This window comes from Anneissia japonica, unplaced genomic scaffold, assembly GCF_011630105.1.
Source record: "Anneissia japonica isolate Jap-2015-1 unplaced genomic scaffold, ASM1163010v1 scaffold1889_len2455224_cov183, whole genome shotgun sequence".
NCBI lineage: Eukaryota > Metazoa > Echinodermata > Crinoidea > Comatulida > Comatulidae > Anneissia > Anneissia japonica.
Window position 1 is genome coordinate 1472558 of NW_022752980.1, and position 13456 is coordinate 1486013.

Genomic DNA, 13456 nt, shown 5'->3' on the forward strand with positions numbered 1-13456 from the left:
GCCATATCACATCAGCATATGCGAGGACAGGTCTTATGTATCTGGAATAAATAGCACAAAGTTCAATTGTGCTCATCCCCAATTGTTTAAGGTTAAGAATGAACATTTTCCTGTTAACCCAATTTTAAATTATTCTGTACGGTGACGCCTAAAACGAACGAAATGTGATATTTAAACAAACCTAAGTCTTAAAAAGTTATTTTTATGTTTACATAGGCCTACAGTAATTAGCTAGCTGCTCAGGCAAGGCTGCTTGAAGTCCCCCAGTGACAAGTTGCGCTGTTTCCAAATAATAGACCCGATAAAATGTGTATAAAAGGAAAAATAAGTAACTTAATTTTCTCATCACTTGTAGGAGGATGAGGCAGTCTTTAAGGCCAGGTAAGAGGCCACCACCAGCATCGGGACAACCAAGGCCAGCTAGAGCACCGAAGCCTCAGCCAAACTACCCCAAGTGCAAAGCCTTGTATGCTTACGATGCTCAGGACACAGATGAGCTTACTTTTAACACAGGCGATGTTTTCTACATTCTCAAAGAAGGTAATCAACAAGTTAATTAACTGTCAGGTTATATGTATCAGTCAAAGATAGGGGAAAAAATACAAAAGTATTTCTTGCCTGAAAAATATATTTATCTATATAGAGTACTAAGACTATCCTAAGACTGACATTTTTATTATTGGAAAAAATGTACTATAAATAAAAAATAAACCTATATTTTTTCTTTCACAGATGACAGTGGTTGGTGGAGGGGAAAGCTCAAAGGCAGAGAAGGATTGTTTCCATCAAACTACATCGAGAAAATATGAAAACACAAATTATGCCGTACAGAGGCTAAGGGGGGAAATAGTTGTTATCTAATGTATCTGTACTATTGAGTGGTTGTGTATGTAAAACAAAACCTGGGAAATCATGTAGTACGCCTATCATAGCTGATATTGAAATTGATATTGGAATACAATACGTCAGAACAATCTGTATTCTTCATTAATGATACCAAAAGTACAAATTATTAACGTGAAAAAATGCGAAAGTAGAACCATGAGAAACCCTGGGGTTTGTGCCGACAAGGTCAATCTTTTCTACTCAAGTACTATGTATTTTTTAAACCAGAAAACTAAAACAAATTGTTCTAATTAAATTACACATATGAGGTACTGTAATTATATGGGAAGAGAGGGAGAAATATATATAGACAGAGCCCAAATATAACTGTTAATGATATTTGTTTATCAAAAAGAAAATGAATTTTTCGTGAGAAATCTAGCGACGTAGTTGATTCGTATGCTTTTAAATGCATACTAAATAAATGATATTTTTCTAATGTATTTAGTAAATAGAATACTAATTGAAAACATAGATTTTCTCTTAGGATTGCAATGCAGTCAAACAATTTGTGTGTTGGTTCAGTTGGTGAATGGCTACAGCTATGTTTCTGATTTGTCCATTTTAAAAATTGTCTTTTAATAATTATCCAATAGAATTCCAGCATAAAAAATAGAATTCAAAATTTTCTGGTAATTATCCCATTTACATGGAATTTGTACCAGATTCAAGAAAAGTGAGTTTTACCATTCATCCTACAGTTGTTTTCACTGTTGCTTTTAATGCTGGGTGTGTAAAATGTCCATAAAACTGACAAGCAAGGAACATCGCTTGATGGTACTTTACTTATAGTACCATTGCATTGTGGGCCATATTCTACAGACAATGCCTTTTTATTGGTTAGTTATTTATCAGGTAATTTTCAGTTGATGTGGAAATCGGACTTAAATAATGTAGATATTTATAATGATTTTGTAACTACATGCTAAAATGTCTTTATGGTGAGATATTTAATTGATTATAAATCAGTTATTTACCAAGAAATTCTATATTAAAGATTTTTTATCAGATGTTTAGGAAAGCCTGTGCAATTTCCTTAAGTTATAGAATAGAAAGTATACTGTTGATCTGGTTATAATTATATTTGTTAATATTCTTTTTGGAGTTTTCTATATAAATTATACTATATTTTGGTCTTTAGAAATTGATATAAGATTTGCACAGGTAATAAGCTTGCACAGTATATCTTCTTACCAGCTTTTGTACTATAGATAATATATTTTCAAGATTTTTCTACGGTAAATAATGTATGGCTAGCTGCACATATCTATATATTTACTTTACAGTGTGTGTACTCATGCACCTATCCCTTGCATTTCCTGCACATATGGGGGTGTGTTCTAATAAGGAAATTCTTTTTTAGCTGAGGTGTTGTTCCTGGGTGCAGAATCCATGATAACTAAGTAGATGCAAGAATTCAGCTGAGGTCTGGTATCAGCTGGATTGCAATCATGTAAGATGGGCTTTAATCTGTACTTAGTAAATGTACCTCAACGAGAGATCAGAGTAGCATTCTCCTATCAAATATCACAATGTCTGTAATAGGCAAAACCTTTGAATTTGTCATTGTCTGGAGCAGTACTGTTGACTCTATGTGTGTGCCTAACATATGCCAACCAGGAAAGAATATATATATTTTATTATCATGCCTCCATGCATAATTAAGTTTACTTGCTAAATAAAAAAGTAATTGTTACTGGTAGATGCTTCAGGAATTACAAAAGTCAAGGCTTGTAAATAGTCTTTATATTTTTCAACAGGGCCCTTTGTCCTATTTCTTTTATAGTCTGTATTTCTCTATCTGAATTGCTTCTCAATTTTGGTACTGATGAATAAAAGGAACTGTGCTTTTAAAGTTTGTTCTTGATTGCTTTATTCTAGACATGAGGCTTTTTGGGTGCCTTTGAAAGACTGCACTTCTTTGTATGTTAGCATTTCAGTAGAAATTCAAAGAAAGCAGTAATGGAATTATGCCAGGGACAAACACATTTGAATGGGCCTCCGGGATTTAGTGTACACACACACCCACCCAGTGGCTATCAGCAGTTTAGATAAATGAGTTATGCTGCAATGTACTGTGCTGTAGGTTAAAAAATTGTTCCATTTTGTGGTCAGTGCAATAAAAACTGCATAACATAGGAAACATTTGAGATCCATAGTAGGCCAAGTCCTAGAACATGCCACCACTTATGTATCATTTTGGATGTTGACCATCACAAAAGCTACTTTTGAAGTAAAGTCAGTAGCTTCATCAATGGACTGAAATGATATATAATATAGATGCAATAAGAAGCACACAAAATAGGAAATGTTGGGCATCCATGGTAGGTGAAGTCCTTCTGGGACAACCAATGCAGGCGTAGATCCAACAGAGGGAACGTAGGCCACATTCCCCGGTTTTGCCACAAATTTTAATGCATATTAATGTTATGTGCTACTGGCTTATTTATTCTGAAACTGTTGTTTCCCCCCCCCCCCTTCCCCCCCCCCCCCCACCTACCTCATTTGAAAAATTCTGGATCCGCCCCTGAATTATATGTATAATGTTGACCATCACAATAGCATTTTTGCAGTCAAGTCCCATGGCAACAAAAGTGAACTGGAATGAAATATTGTATGCAGATGCAATACGAACCATGGATATGTTTGAGATCTATGGTAGACCAAGTCATGGGACATACCATCACTGAAGTATTAGGTTGGCACTCTCAATAGGCACTATGTGAATACTGTAGGTGTATTTATTTCACAGGACGTCAATAACTGAGTACAAATCTTTTTAGCATTACATTACTAGATTGCATGTACATACAAGTATTTATTCATTGACATTTATATACAATATTCTGTACATAAATAGTATAAAAGGTTGATAATAATTACATACATAAAAAAAAAAAAATACAAAATGCAAATTTATTTATTTTAATTCAATAGATTTTTCTATGGACTGGTCCCATTGATGAACGGAGTCGAAATTGGCATTTGAAATTCCACTGGCAAAACAAAAACTTATATTAATCTGATTTGATTCAAATCATTTCAGACCTCTTGACCATTTGGGGTATCACCTTCAGCTTTTTGCTCTGTAGTCTTAGTTGGAAATTCTGGCTGTTTTCCTGATTGTATATTATCAACAGCCTTTTCATACTCCTTTTCCTCTTTTGGTATTGCAGCCCCAGAAAGAATGTCCACTGTAAAAGGAAGGACACATGTCAAAGAATACAGTATAGAAAATATATAGACTGGCAAACTTAATTATTTGTTTATGGTCAACTGGATAAGCTGCAACATAGTATTTGATAAGTTTTAGTCCAAATACAAATGGCATATTTAGATATAAGCAGAAAAATCTCCTTCCGTCAAGTGGTACATGAATTCAAATAATAGGGATGAATTTTCAGCAAGCTAGGTCCAATAGCAACAAGGTTGTGTCTCATATTTGCAGGATTGTCAACACCAAACACTTTGGTTTTTTCAGGTTGTGTGACATGTATAATCACTGACACTCAAATGGTAATAGTTGACCAATAGCAGCATCCTAACCACAAGCTATTCCACTCCACTTCTAATAGTAGGTCTCAAATCTCAAATCCACTTTATTGCAATCACTACAGATAACAGATGATTGGAGTTTAACAATACTTATTAGGCCTACAAACAACAGTTACGGTTTATTAGACGTACCTGTCTTCAATAGGCACACATCAGAATGATATTTTTTGCATTGCATCGTCTCTGTGTCAAATTCGGAAGTACCTCCAAACAAAACCAGAGTTTCACCAACGTTAGTTAGAGTGTGAGATCCTCTCGCCTCTGGCAAACTCCCTTTACTTGTCGGCTGAAGCCACTCAATGGTTTCTGTATTAGAGAGGAAGTGGAGAAAATTCAACTAACATCTAATCAACATTACCACTTATTTCATTCACATGTCAATTTTTAGGTAATAAGCTCTCTTGTACTTTCAACTAATTCAATTCAAATGACATTTAATCAATGATGGTAAACAATATGATAATGGTAAACAATACAAAACTGCAGATAGGTCAAGGCATATAAATATACTATTGTCTGCATCAGTGTTTAATAAATGTTAATTGACAGAACTATAACAATGAGTAGACGATACAGACATTGTACATGTTATTTATATACATTGACTTTTCATTGAAACTATGCTGCTATATTTAGGTATCATTACTATATTTTTAACATTGTTGTTACTATCAATTACTAGAACACTTCCGACAATTTTTAGTTACAACAGGTCATTAATAGGAGGTTCAAATATATGCTACATACTTATTTGTAAGCCTTGGCAAAGATTCTTACATGGCAGAATGATTTCTCTTGTATTGTGCATTCATTGAAAAATGATTTGCAAATGACTGAACCAAGAAAATCTGGAATTGCAGGATGAGTACACTAAACACCTTTGTGAATAAATATCTGAAACTAACCTGTATCAAATATATGACAATCGTTAAAATGCTGGTTGCTTTGACTGCGACCTCCGAATACCACAACCCGTTTACCGACGGCTACCATGGAATGGAAGGAACGTGGAGCTGGAGTAGATCCCTGGCCATTAATAGGTAACCATTTCTTCTCAGCTGATAGGGATTACAAATAAAGATTTAGCCAATTATAAAAACTTAAAAAAAAAACATAAGTGGGATTTGTATTGTGCATGATATAGAGGTGCACAGAATTTTACATATTAATTACAAACTGTGTTGCTTGCTAACAACTAGCTGTTGTTATTAAGTGAATAAATATAAAATAATTTTAGGCTAAATTTGAAATTTTACTAGATATTTTAACTTTTGTACACTTTTAAAGTGTTTATAATAATTAACAAAATATAAATATAGGTTATGTTATTTCTAACAGAGCTTACTTGTATCAAGCATGAACATGTCATTCCTTCGAGCTTCGCAGTCCCTTCCACCAAAAATGATGATTTTGTCTCCAACTGAGCACATGCTGTGAGCAGCCCGAGGCGAGGGAGCATGAAGTTTGATAGGTGTTGCCAATTCCCATTTGTTTGCCTCTGTTTTAGATTCAACGTAAGAGTGATACATTAAAAGGCAGAATCTTAGGGAAAAAAAATCCTTTCATGATAACAAAACATTTAATATGGTACCATATTTGGTGATTATATAATGTATTTAAATTTATTCAGTTTTCAAGAAGACAATACACATCATACTGTAAATGATTGAATATGCACAGTACTAAACATTATAATTTTTTTTTTGAGTGCCTCTTCAAGTGCAGGGTTTATTGTAGATGTGTATCATATCATATCATTTATTTCATCGATAAAACATTTAAAATACAAAGACAAACAAGATAACAAGATAGAAATACAACATTTGAAAAAAAAAGCTTACAAAGTCATAAAAAAAAAATTGACTGGATTGCTCACTGTAAGGGAGCTCTCCGTATTAAATCTGACTTAAAATTCATACAAAAATGAAAAATATAATTTTTATAATACTAGTGACAACATTATTTTCACACTACCTGTGTCAAAGGAGTAAACATCATCAAACCAGCCAAAGTTTGCACTTGGGCCTCTCGGTTGCTGATCTTCCATATCTTCCCATTCCTCATCCTGAGAATCCTGTGATGAGTCATCTCCAGCAGCATGAGGTCCAAATCCACCAAAGAAATAAAGCACTTTGTTGATGGCAACTGATGTCAATTTATCTCTGGGGCTTGGTGCTGCTCCAGTAGCTGCTGTAATTTTGTTCCATATTTCAGTTTCTGCAGGAGTTTAAGAATACATCATTATTGATACGGTCTGTGTTCAATAAGAATTAATATTGGAATTCCCTACTTTGTATATTTAATTGAAATCGGAAAATTTGAAAAAGTTTTGACTATATATTAATAGCATAAAATAAACTTTCTATATTTTTTGCACAAATCATTAAATTTGCTGGTAATCAATTTAGAAATACCGTACTCGTGCGAATAAGCACCCGAGCACTTAAAATATTTTTTGCACTTTTGAGGGGCGTTCATTCAAACGGGGTGCTTAAGAAAACAGAGTGGAAATTGAGAAGGCGCTTATGGAAATATATGAAAATTGTGGGGTTCTTACGGGAACTTGAAAAATTCAAGGGCTCCTTCTGAACAGAAAAAGATTAAAGACATCTGGAAAATTACAAATGGTTCTGGTGCAGAAAAGATAATTGTCTCGAGAGCACGGCTCATGACAAGAATGTTGTGAGTTTCAACAGCAGATGAAATTGGTGGTGGTTCAAAGCTTGTTGGCCACAGGGCTTCTTGTAAACTCAGATGAGTAGTGCTAAAGATGCAAATTGTCGGGAAAAGAAAAGTGAAGTAGGACTAGACAAAGAAGAGGAAAGTTGCAAAGATACTGTCCAGGAGAAAATATCCTCATTTTGAAATTGACATATGAAGAAAATGTGAATCCACTCCACAGATCAAATCATGATAAACAGTCACAGGATTGACTGGATTACTGTCTAGCTAAAAAAAAAAAATCACATATTGTATTAAAAAATGAATAAACATTGAGGGGGCGCTTATTAAAGCGGGGCACCTAAGAAAATGTTCACGTTAGGAGGGGCGCTTATTTGCGCAAGTACAGCACGTTTCAAATTTTCCCTTTTGTATTACAGTATGTTGTATTACTGTAACAAAGTGTTCCATGGTTCAATCAGAGATACAATGATAGTCAAGACACCAATTCAAGCTGAATATAAAAGGGTTTATTTGTACTCTACGTGGTCACAAGACGCAGATTATCCACGCCGGTATTCCTCCAAGACTCGTCTCTTCAAGTCTAGTCCTATCGGGCGGCCCACAAGACTATTTCCCACGGTAACATCCCATAATGTTGTATCTGTCGAAGTTGAAAGGTAACATTACCAATGGAGACAAGATCAGGTTCAATTAAAATGTGTATTTTTTGGCAATAGATTGAATACTAAAAAAAAACAACAAAAAAAACCATTAAAACATTTTTATAAAAACCACAATCAAGTAAATAAGTAATCAAATCTTACCTATGTTGAAAACACTCAGGTCATCAAACCAACCAACATTTTGACTTAGGCCACCAAACAAGTAAAGTTTATTTTCCACAGAAACCATAGTTGAACCAGATCGGGGTTTAGGGATTTCTCCTTTAGCGTCAATTTTCCTCCACTTTTTCAAATCTGTAATTTCAAAGTTTACAATTGTTCATACACTTATATACCTTAGCTAGAGTGTAGGCATACTAAGGCTAATTTTTCTAGAATTAGAACATAATATTTTCAAATAATTAACATAAGAAGTACAGTAAAAGGCGCAGTAAAATGTGTACACAGAACCATGTAAGTGTATTTCTGTACATTCAGTATCCAAGTTATTTTTATCCCTGAATAGTGTACCACACCGTAAAGTTTTTTTTGTTTTTGCACGGAGGATATCTCGAAAAATTCCACTCAAATTAGCTCAGAAAATCACTAGGAAATAGGTGAGCGGACTCGTAATTAACTGGTTATACATTAGTTGTATTTGGAAAGATAGGCGAGGGGCCTAATATTTGGCAAAAATGCACGGAAATCGGCTCATTTTCAGAAATGCACAGAATGGAATTCTAGGCCTAATTTTTGCGCAGGAAATATATTACACACACAAGCCTTATTTTTAGTCTAGTTTAGTGGTATATTGACATTGTGGTTAACTCAACAATGAAAGAATATACATTTATTTCTTAATTTTACTAAATTGATGTGTATAGTTAACAAAGTCAACTGAATTATTATTATAAATAAATTTAAAATAACATTCTGATTAGTTTAACAAAATACTTAACATTATTGTCAAACCTTTAGGTTTAGCTTTAGGTTGAATGACTTGTAAGCTGTAGACTTAATCAAGAATAGTTAGGCCCCTGCTTCCCAAACTTTTTCTCTGGGACCCAATTTGTGATTACCCAGACAAGCCTCGACCCATGTAATATTAAATGTCAGAGTAAATTGCACAACAACCTTTTTAAGATCTCCAAAATGTGATGCTTTATGTTTTAACAAATGAAGACATTAGTATTAGAGCGTTGTTTTTTGTTTACTAATGATCGTCCTTTTGAGAAAACAGTGGGGGATACAGGAATTTGTAATAGAGGGACGCCTAAAGAGGGATTTTCACAGATAAGAGGGTGCATCAGACCCACCATGGTTGGGGTGGAGGTAAGAAATTTTATGATTTATTTTGATTATGGCACCCGTAGATGGATGGAAATGGCACTCAGATTGCATTTGAATACCGTACACAATTTCTTTTTTGTCCATAACTTTTTTTTAATTGGAAGGTGGGGTGGGAGGAAGAGCCTTGAATCCGCCACTGGAAAGTGAGACAACTTTTATTATTTGAAACAATAATTTAACCGGCCTTTTTGTAGAAAATATCTTCAACATTTAAATTATATATTTGAATTTTAACCTTGTGATTGTACTGTATAATCTTATCAACCAAAATGCATGACTGTTTTTTTTTTGGTGCATTAGGCCTATTGTTTGCATTTCAATAATTACACATTTGAAATTCATTTGTATAATGTTGTTTTTAGGTCACCTGACAGTAATTTTCTGTTTTAAATTTATTTCTATAAATTGTTTTTAAACAGTTGAAAGCTTAGGTTTTCACAATTATGTTGTGGTAAATGGCAACAGAAAAATAATAGTCATATGAATTTCAGAATATTCATTGTAGGTATATAACAAAATATTGTTCTAATGAGGATTCACCTAAAAATACATTTTTTAAGTCGTCAGACCTGTTCAACTTCACAACAACTGTGTGAAAATGAGCAAATAAATTAAAAGTGTTTTTGCAAACCTGCTCGCGACCCAATGCAAATGTTTGGCGACCCATTTGTGGACCCATAGTTTGGAAAGCGTGGAGTTAGGCCAGGGCTGAAAATTAACCTCAAAACCATAGTGGCCAGCAGGGCCAGTAAGGAAAAAATTATACTGGCCCTTCCAAGGTTATACTGGTCCCATATTTTTTACGGTCCGAAATATAATTTTACGAAAAAAACAAAATCAATAAAACCAGCAAGATTACATTCTGTCTCTTATACACATCTAGATGTGTATAAGAGACAGGTATTAAAAACAAACTGTTCATTCAAATGATGTAGCCAGTAAATGTACAGTGTCGAAAAAAGGGATAGAAAAAATGAGTTTTTATGTTCCATTATTTGAATTGTGTTTTTGGCTCACAAATTGTGGGGGTGAAAATCCAAGATAGGACTTGTTGCTTTATAATGTTAAGTTATTAGGGTTGCTTTTTTGACTTAGGGCAGAAGCAAGGCAGTGGTCAGGAGTGACCGAATTCAACAGGGCTGAAAATTAACCTCAAAACCATAGTGGCCAGCAGGGCCAGTAAGGAAAAATTATACTGGCCCTTCCAAGGTTATACTGGTCCTATTTTTTTTACGGTCCGAAATATAATTTTACGAAAAAACAAAATCAATAAAACCAGCAAGATTACATTGGTGTAATAATTGTTTTTAGCCAATTTGGCAATTGAATCTGTCTTTAACCAAAATCATTAGTCCGAGAAAAAATCCATTGTATTCACGATCGACACAAGGGTTATAAAAATGTGATTTTAGACCACATAGAGATTGGCAATCAAAATAACATTATTTGATAGGCAATTTATTATTTTTAGCATACCAACGAGGTACAGTATTTGTTTTATAACCATAATTAATAATATGAATGAATAAATGAATAAAAATGAATAATTGAAAATAATTGAATGAATGAATAAATAAAATGAAATGAATAAACGAAAATGAATAAATGAATGATTCAAAAGTTTTCTAAATATAACACAAAAGTTGAACAAATTACAAAGGCCTAGGTATAAATTATTCTCCTTTTAGTTTAGAACGATATCGGGGGGGGGGGGGGGGGAGATCGTGGAGCACTGAGAAAAGCCTACTTTTGAGAGCTAGTGGAACAATAGTGTCTCCAGAAAACCTGTATTTTATGCATTTTCAGCATAATTATGTATCAGGACATAAAGTTCCAACAAGGATTATTCAAAATTGGCTTGGGTCTGATCGTCTGGAAATAGGCCGAAATGTTTCACTGCAATGATCAAGGACTTACGATCTGGACCTACTGTAGCCTAGTAGTAGGCTATGCCTAGCCTTGGCAGATTAAACCGCTACTACTAGGTCCCTACTGCCGTCACTCTGCTCTAGTAGTACCTACACCGTGTAACAGAGCAACCAACGTGGTGCATTCTTAAAATATTACACGCATTACTTAAATGTATTTTACATATCAGGTGAGAACACGAAATCATTGATTAACTAAATATGAATGACATTTCTACCACCATCGCATGCATAGACCTTGATCCTAGGCCTAAGCATAGGTAGTCCTCCATGGATAAACAAGCTCGGAAGTTGTTATGTACCCGACGGTCGGCTGCCTTTAGGTATACTTTGTCGCTAGTTTGCGCCCAAAGGGTACACTTCCAGCTAGCCGGCTGTCGTGAATATAGTTCCTTCGTGTAATCGTCGTACATGAGGTGATTCACCTTCATATAGTCGTCGCCATACAGCCACTGCCCTTCATCCACCGCGTTAAAATAACGAATAACAAAATTCGAAGCACACAATGACGTTTGCAGCTAGACTACCAATACAACAACACAAATAAACTTCGCATGGCTATGATGGATTGGCGAAAAATGGAGCTCCGACGAAAAAAAAACCCATGTATTTTAGCAAGTATTTGAAACTTTTAAATGATTTTAAGCCTTTCGCCAAAATGGATAAAAGTAGTTGGTTATTTTTTCACCAACCCAAAATAGTAAGGGTCGCCAAACAGGGCGATACCCAAAACATTTGTTATCGTCCGACGCCAAAAAAGGTCGCCACTGGCGACCACTAATTTCTAGCCCTGTTAGGCTGTACATATTTTAGCAGGGAGCTTTTATTTATATTTAATATACTAACAACTACTGTATATTATATTACTATCTAGTTCTATAGAGTGAGACACTAACTTTTACCTAGGCCAGCCTAAAGGCCAGGTCCTATTATTATAACTCTAACAAATTACTCTCTGATTTAAGGAAAGCTAGCCCTTGCTGTAGGATTCAACAGTAATTTAAACACATTGCATAATAAAGCACCGTACCGACATTGTATTCGAATAGATCATTTGATTCCACGGGCATACTATTTGTTGACGAACCAAGAACACCACCAAACACGTACACGCAGGCACCGACTGCACACGCTGTGTGACCATCTCTTGAGCTACACAGGTCGTCGTTTTGATCTGGGTCTCGCAGATCCCAGTCTATATTGACCGTGTTTGGGATTGGTTCAGATTGAGCTTGAGATTGACTAGATCCTTCGTTACCCATGTTTTTAAAAATTAAAAGATATGAATCTGTAAAAAAAACTTATTGCTAGGACTCAATTTTCCACCTGTACACAAGACAAATTTCCCGCGAAATGGCAATAATAACAACGACCTATGACCTAACACGTGACGAGTGACGTATTCCAATGGTTCACTTTTTTATACCAACAAAGTTAATCCCAACAGTCTAAATGGCGGACAATAATTACCGACTGATGTATTAAGCATCATAATGAACGCCACCAAACTATTAAAGAGCTTAAATATTTTTGAAAGTAAGTACACTGATTGCTTCTATTATTTTCATCTGTTTATACCTTTTGACAATGATTATATTTGAGGTTGACTTTAAGAGATCTTTATTTGATGAGATATAGTGGGTAAGCCGACTGAGCTGACTGCCGACTGATTCTGTGAGGGAGATAAGTGCTTTGAAAGGAGTCAGTGTAAAAGATATTCAACACTGCAGCAGGCCTAGCCTAGCTTTGTGACCGTTGTTTATATTAGACTTACGGTTGTGATGGTGCTTAGTAGTGGTTTGTTTTGAATACGGTTAGAAACCTTTTAGCTAAAGAGTTTAAGACTAAAAGACGAGTAATTTTATTATAGGTTGGGCACAGTCTGTTTTGATGCAGATGTGTGCCTGAGAATAAAGCCTGGGAATAAAAAGAAAAATAAAATTTTTTGTCATACTGATGGTGGTACAGACAGGGGGCTGTGGAGTACCTAGGCCTAGTCAAAATGGCAAAAAAACAAAACGGCAATAACCAATACGGCAATAAAACCAAAATGACATTGAAAACTACCAAAACAGCAAAAGATCATAAATTATTGCCCATATTGTGTACTGCCAATACGTAAACCCAGTATATTTATTCGTTTAATGATTTCCAGCATAAGGATTCGTTTAATGTTTTATTATTCATCAATTAATAAAGAAACAGTAAAATTTAAAATACCAAAACAAATCAAAAAGGATCAAGGTATATATAACATTTCCAAAATGTACAAAATTACGTGTTGGACAACATTTCTTTGTGGCAAACTTACAACTGATTTTTTTAAGATAACTTTGATTTTTGCTTAAATTTTAAAAATATATTGACTGAAAGCTTGTCAAAGCCCCCAAACATTTTTTAAAATCTGCAAAA

The 13456-nt window shown here is 34.6% G+C and overlaps 2 protein-coding genes across 2 annotated transcripts in view; one reads left to right on the plus strand and one right to left on the minus strand.

Annotated features, from left to right (window-relative positions):
* LOC117122516 (unconventional myosin-Ie-like) overlaps positions 1–2740 on the plus strand; it is a 44137-nt gene extending 41397 nt beyond the window's left edge. Inside the window, exons 27-28 of the mRNA XM_033268103.1 lie at positions 356–540; positions 733–2740. Coding sequence (XP_033123994.1) covers positions 356–540; positions 733–809 — 262 coding nt within the window. The 3' untranslated portion in view covers positions 810–2740. The remainder of the gene's footprint in view (positions 1–355; positions 541–732) is intronic.
* A 919-nt stretch (positions 2741–3659) lies between these two features.
* On the minus strand, positions 3660–12422 carry LOC117122601 (rab9 effector protein with kelch motifs-like). The gene is made up of 7 exons (XM_033268239.1): positions 12075–12422; positions 7929–8081; positions 6415–6657; positions 5786–5938; positions 5346–5498; positions 4573–4746; positions 3660–4079 (listed from the first exon to the last, which is right to left on the minus strand). Exons 1-7 carry the CDS (start codon positions 12304–12306, stop codon positions 3928–3930), a joined length of 1260 nt encoding a protein of 419 aa, XP_033124130.1. The 5' UTR covers positions 12307–12422; the 3' UTR covers positions 3660–3927.
* Positions 12423–13456: the final 1034 nt, after the last annotated feature.

What these genes read in the sequence shown, in the direction of transcription:
- LOC117122601 (XM_033268239.1), bottom strand. Translation starts at nt 12,306, where the DNA reads ATGGGTAACGAAGGATCTAGTCAATCTCAAGCTCAATCTGAACCAATC. An exon ending in TCTATTCGAATACAATGTCG is followed by an intron (nt 8,082 to 12,074) that starts GTACGGTGCTTT and finishes TTGAAATTACAG; the next exon opens with ATTTGAAAAAGTGGAGGAAA. An exon ending in CCTGAGTGTTTTCAACATAG is followed by an intron (nt 6,658 to 7,928) that starts GTAAGATTTGAT and finishes AAACTCCTGCAG; the next exon opens with AAACTGAAATATGGAACAAA.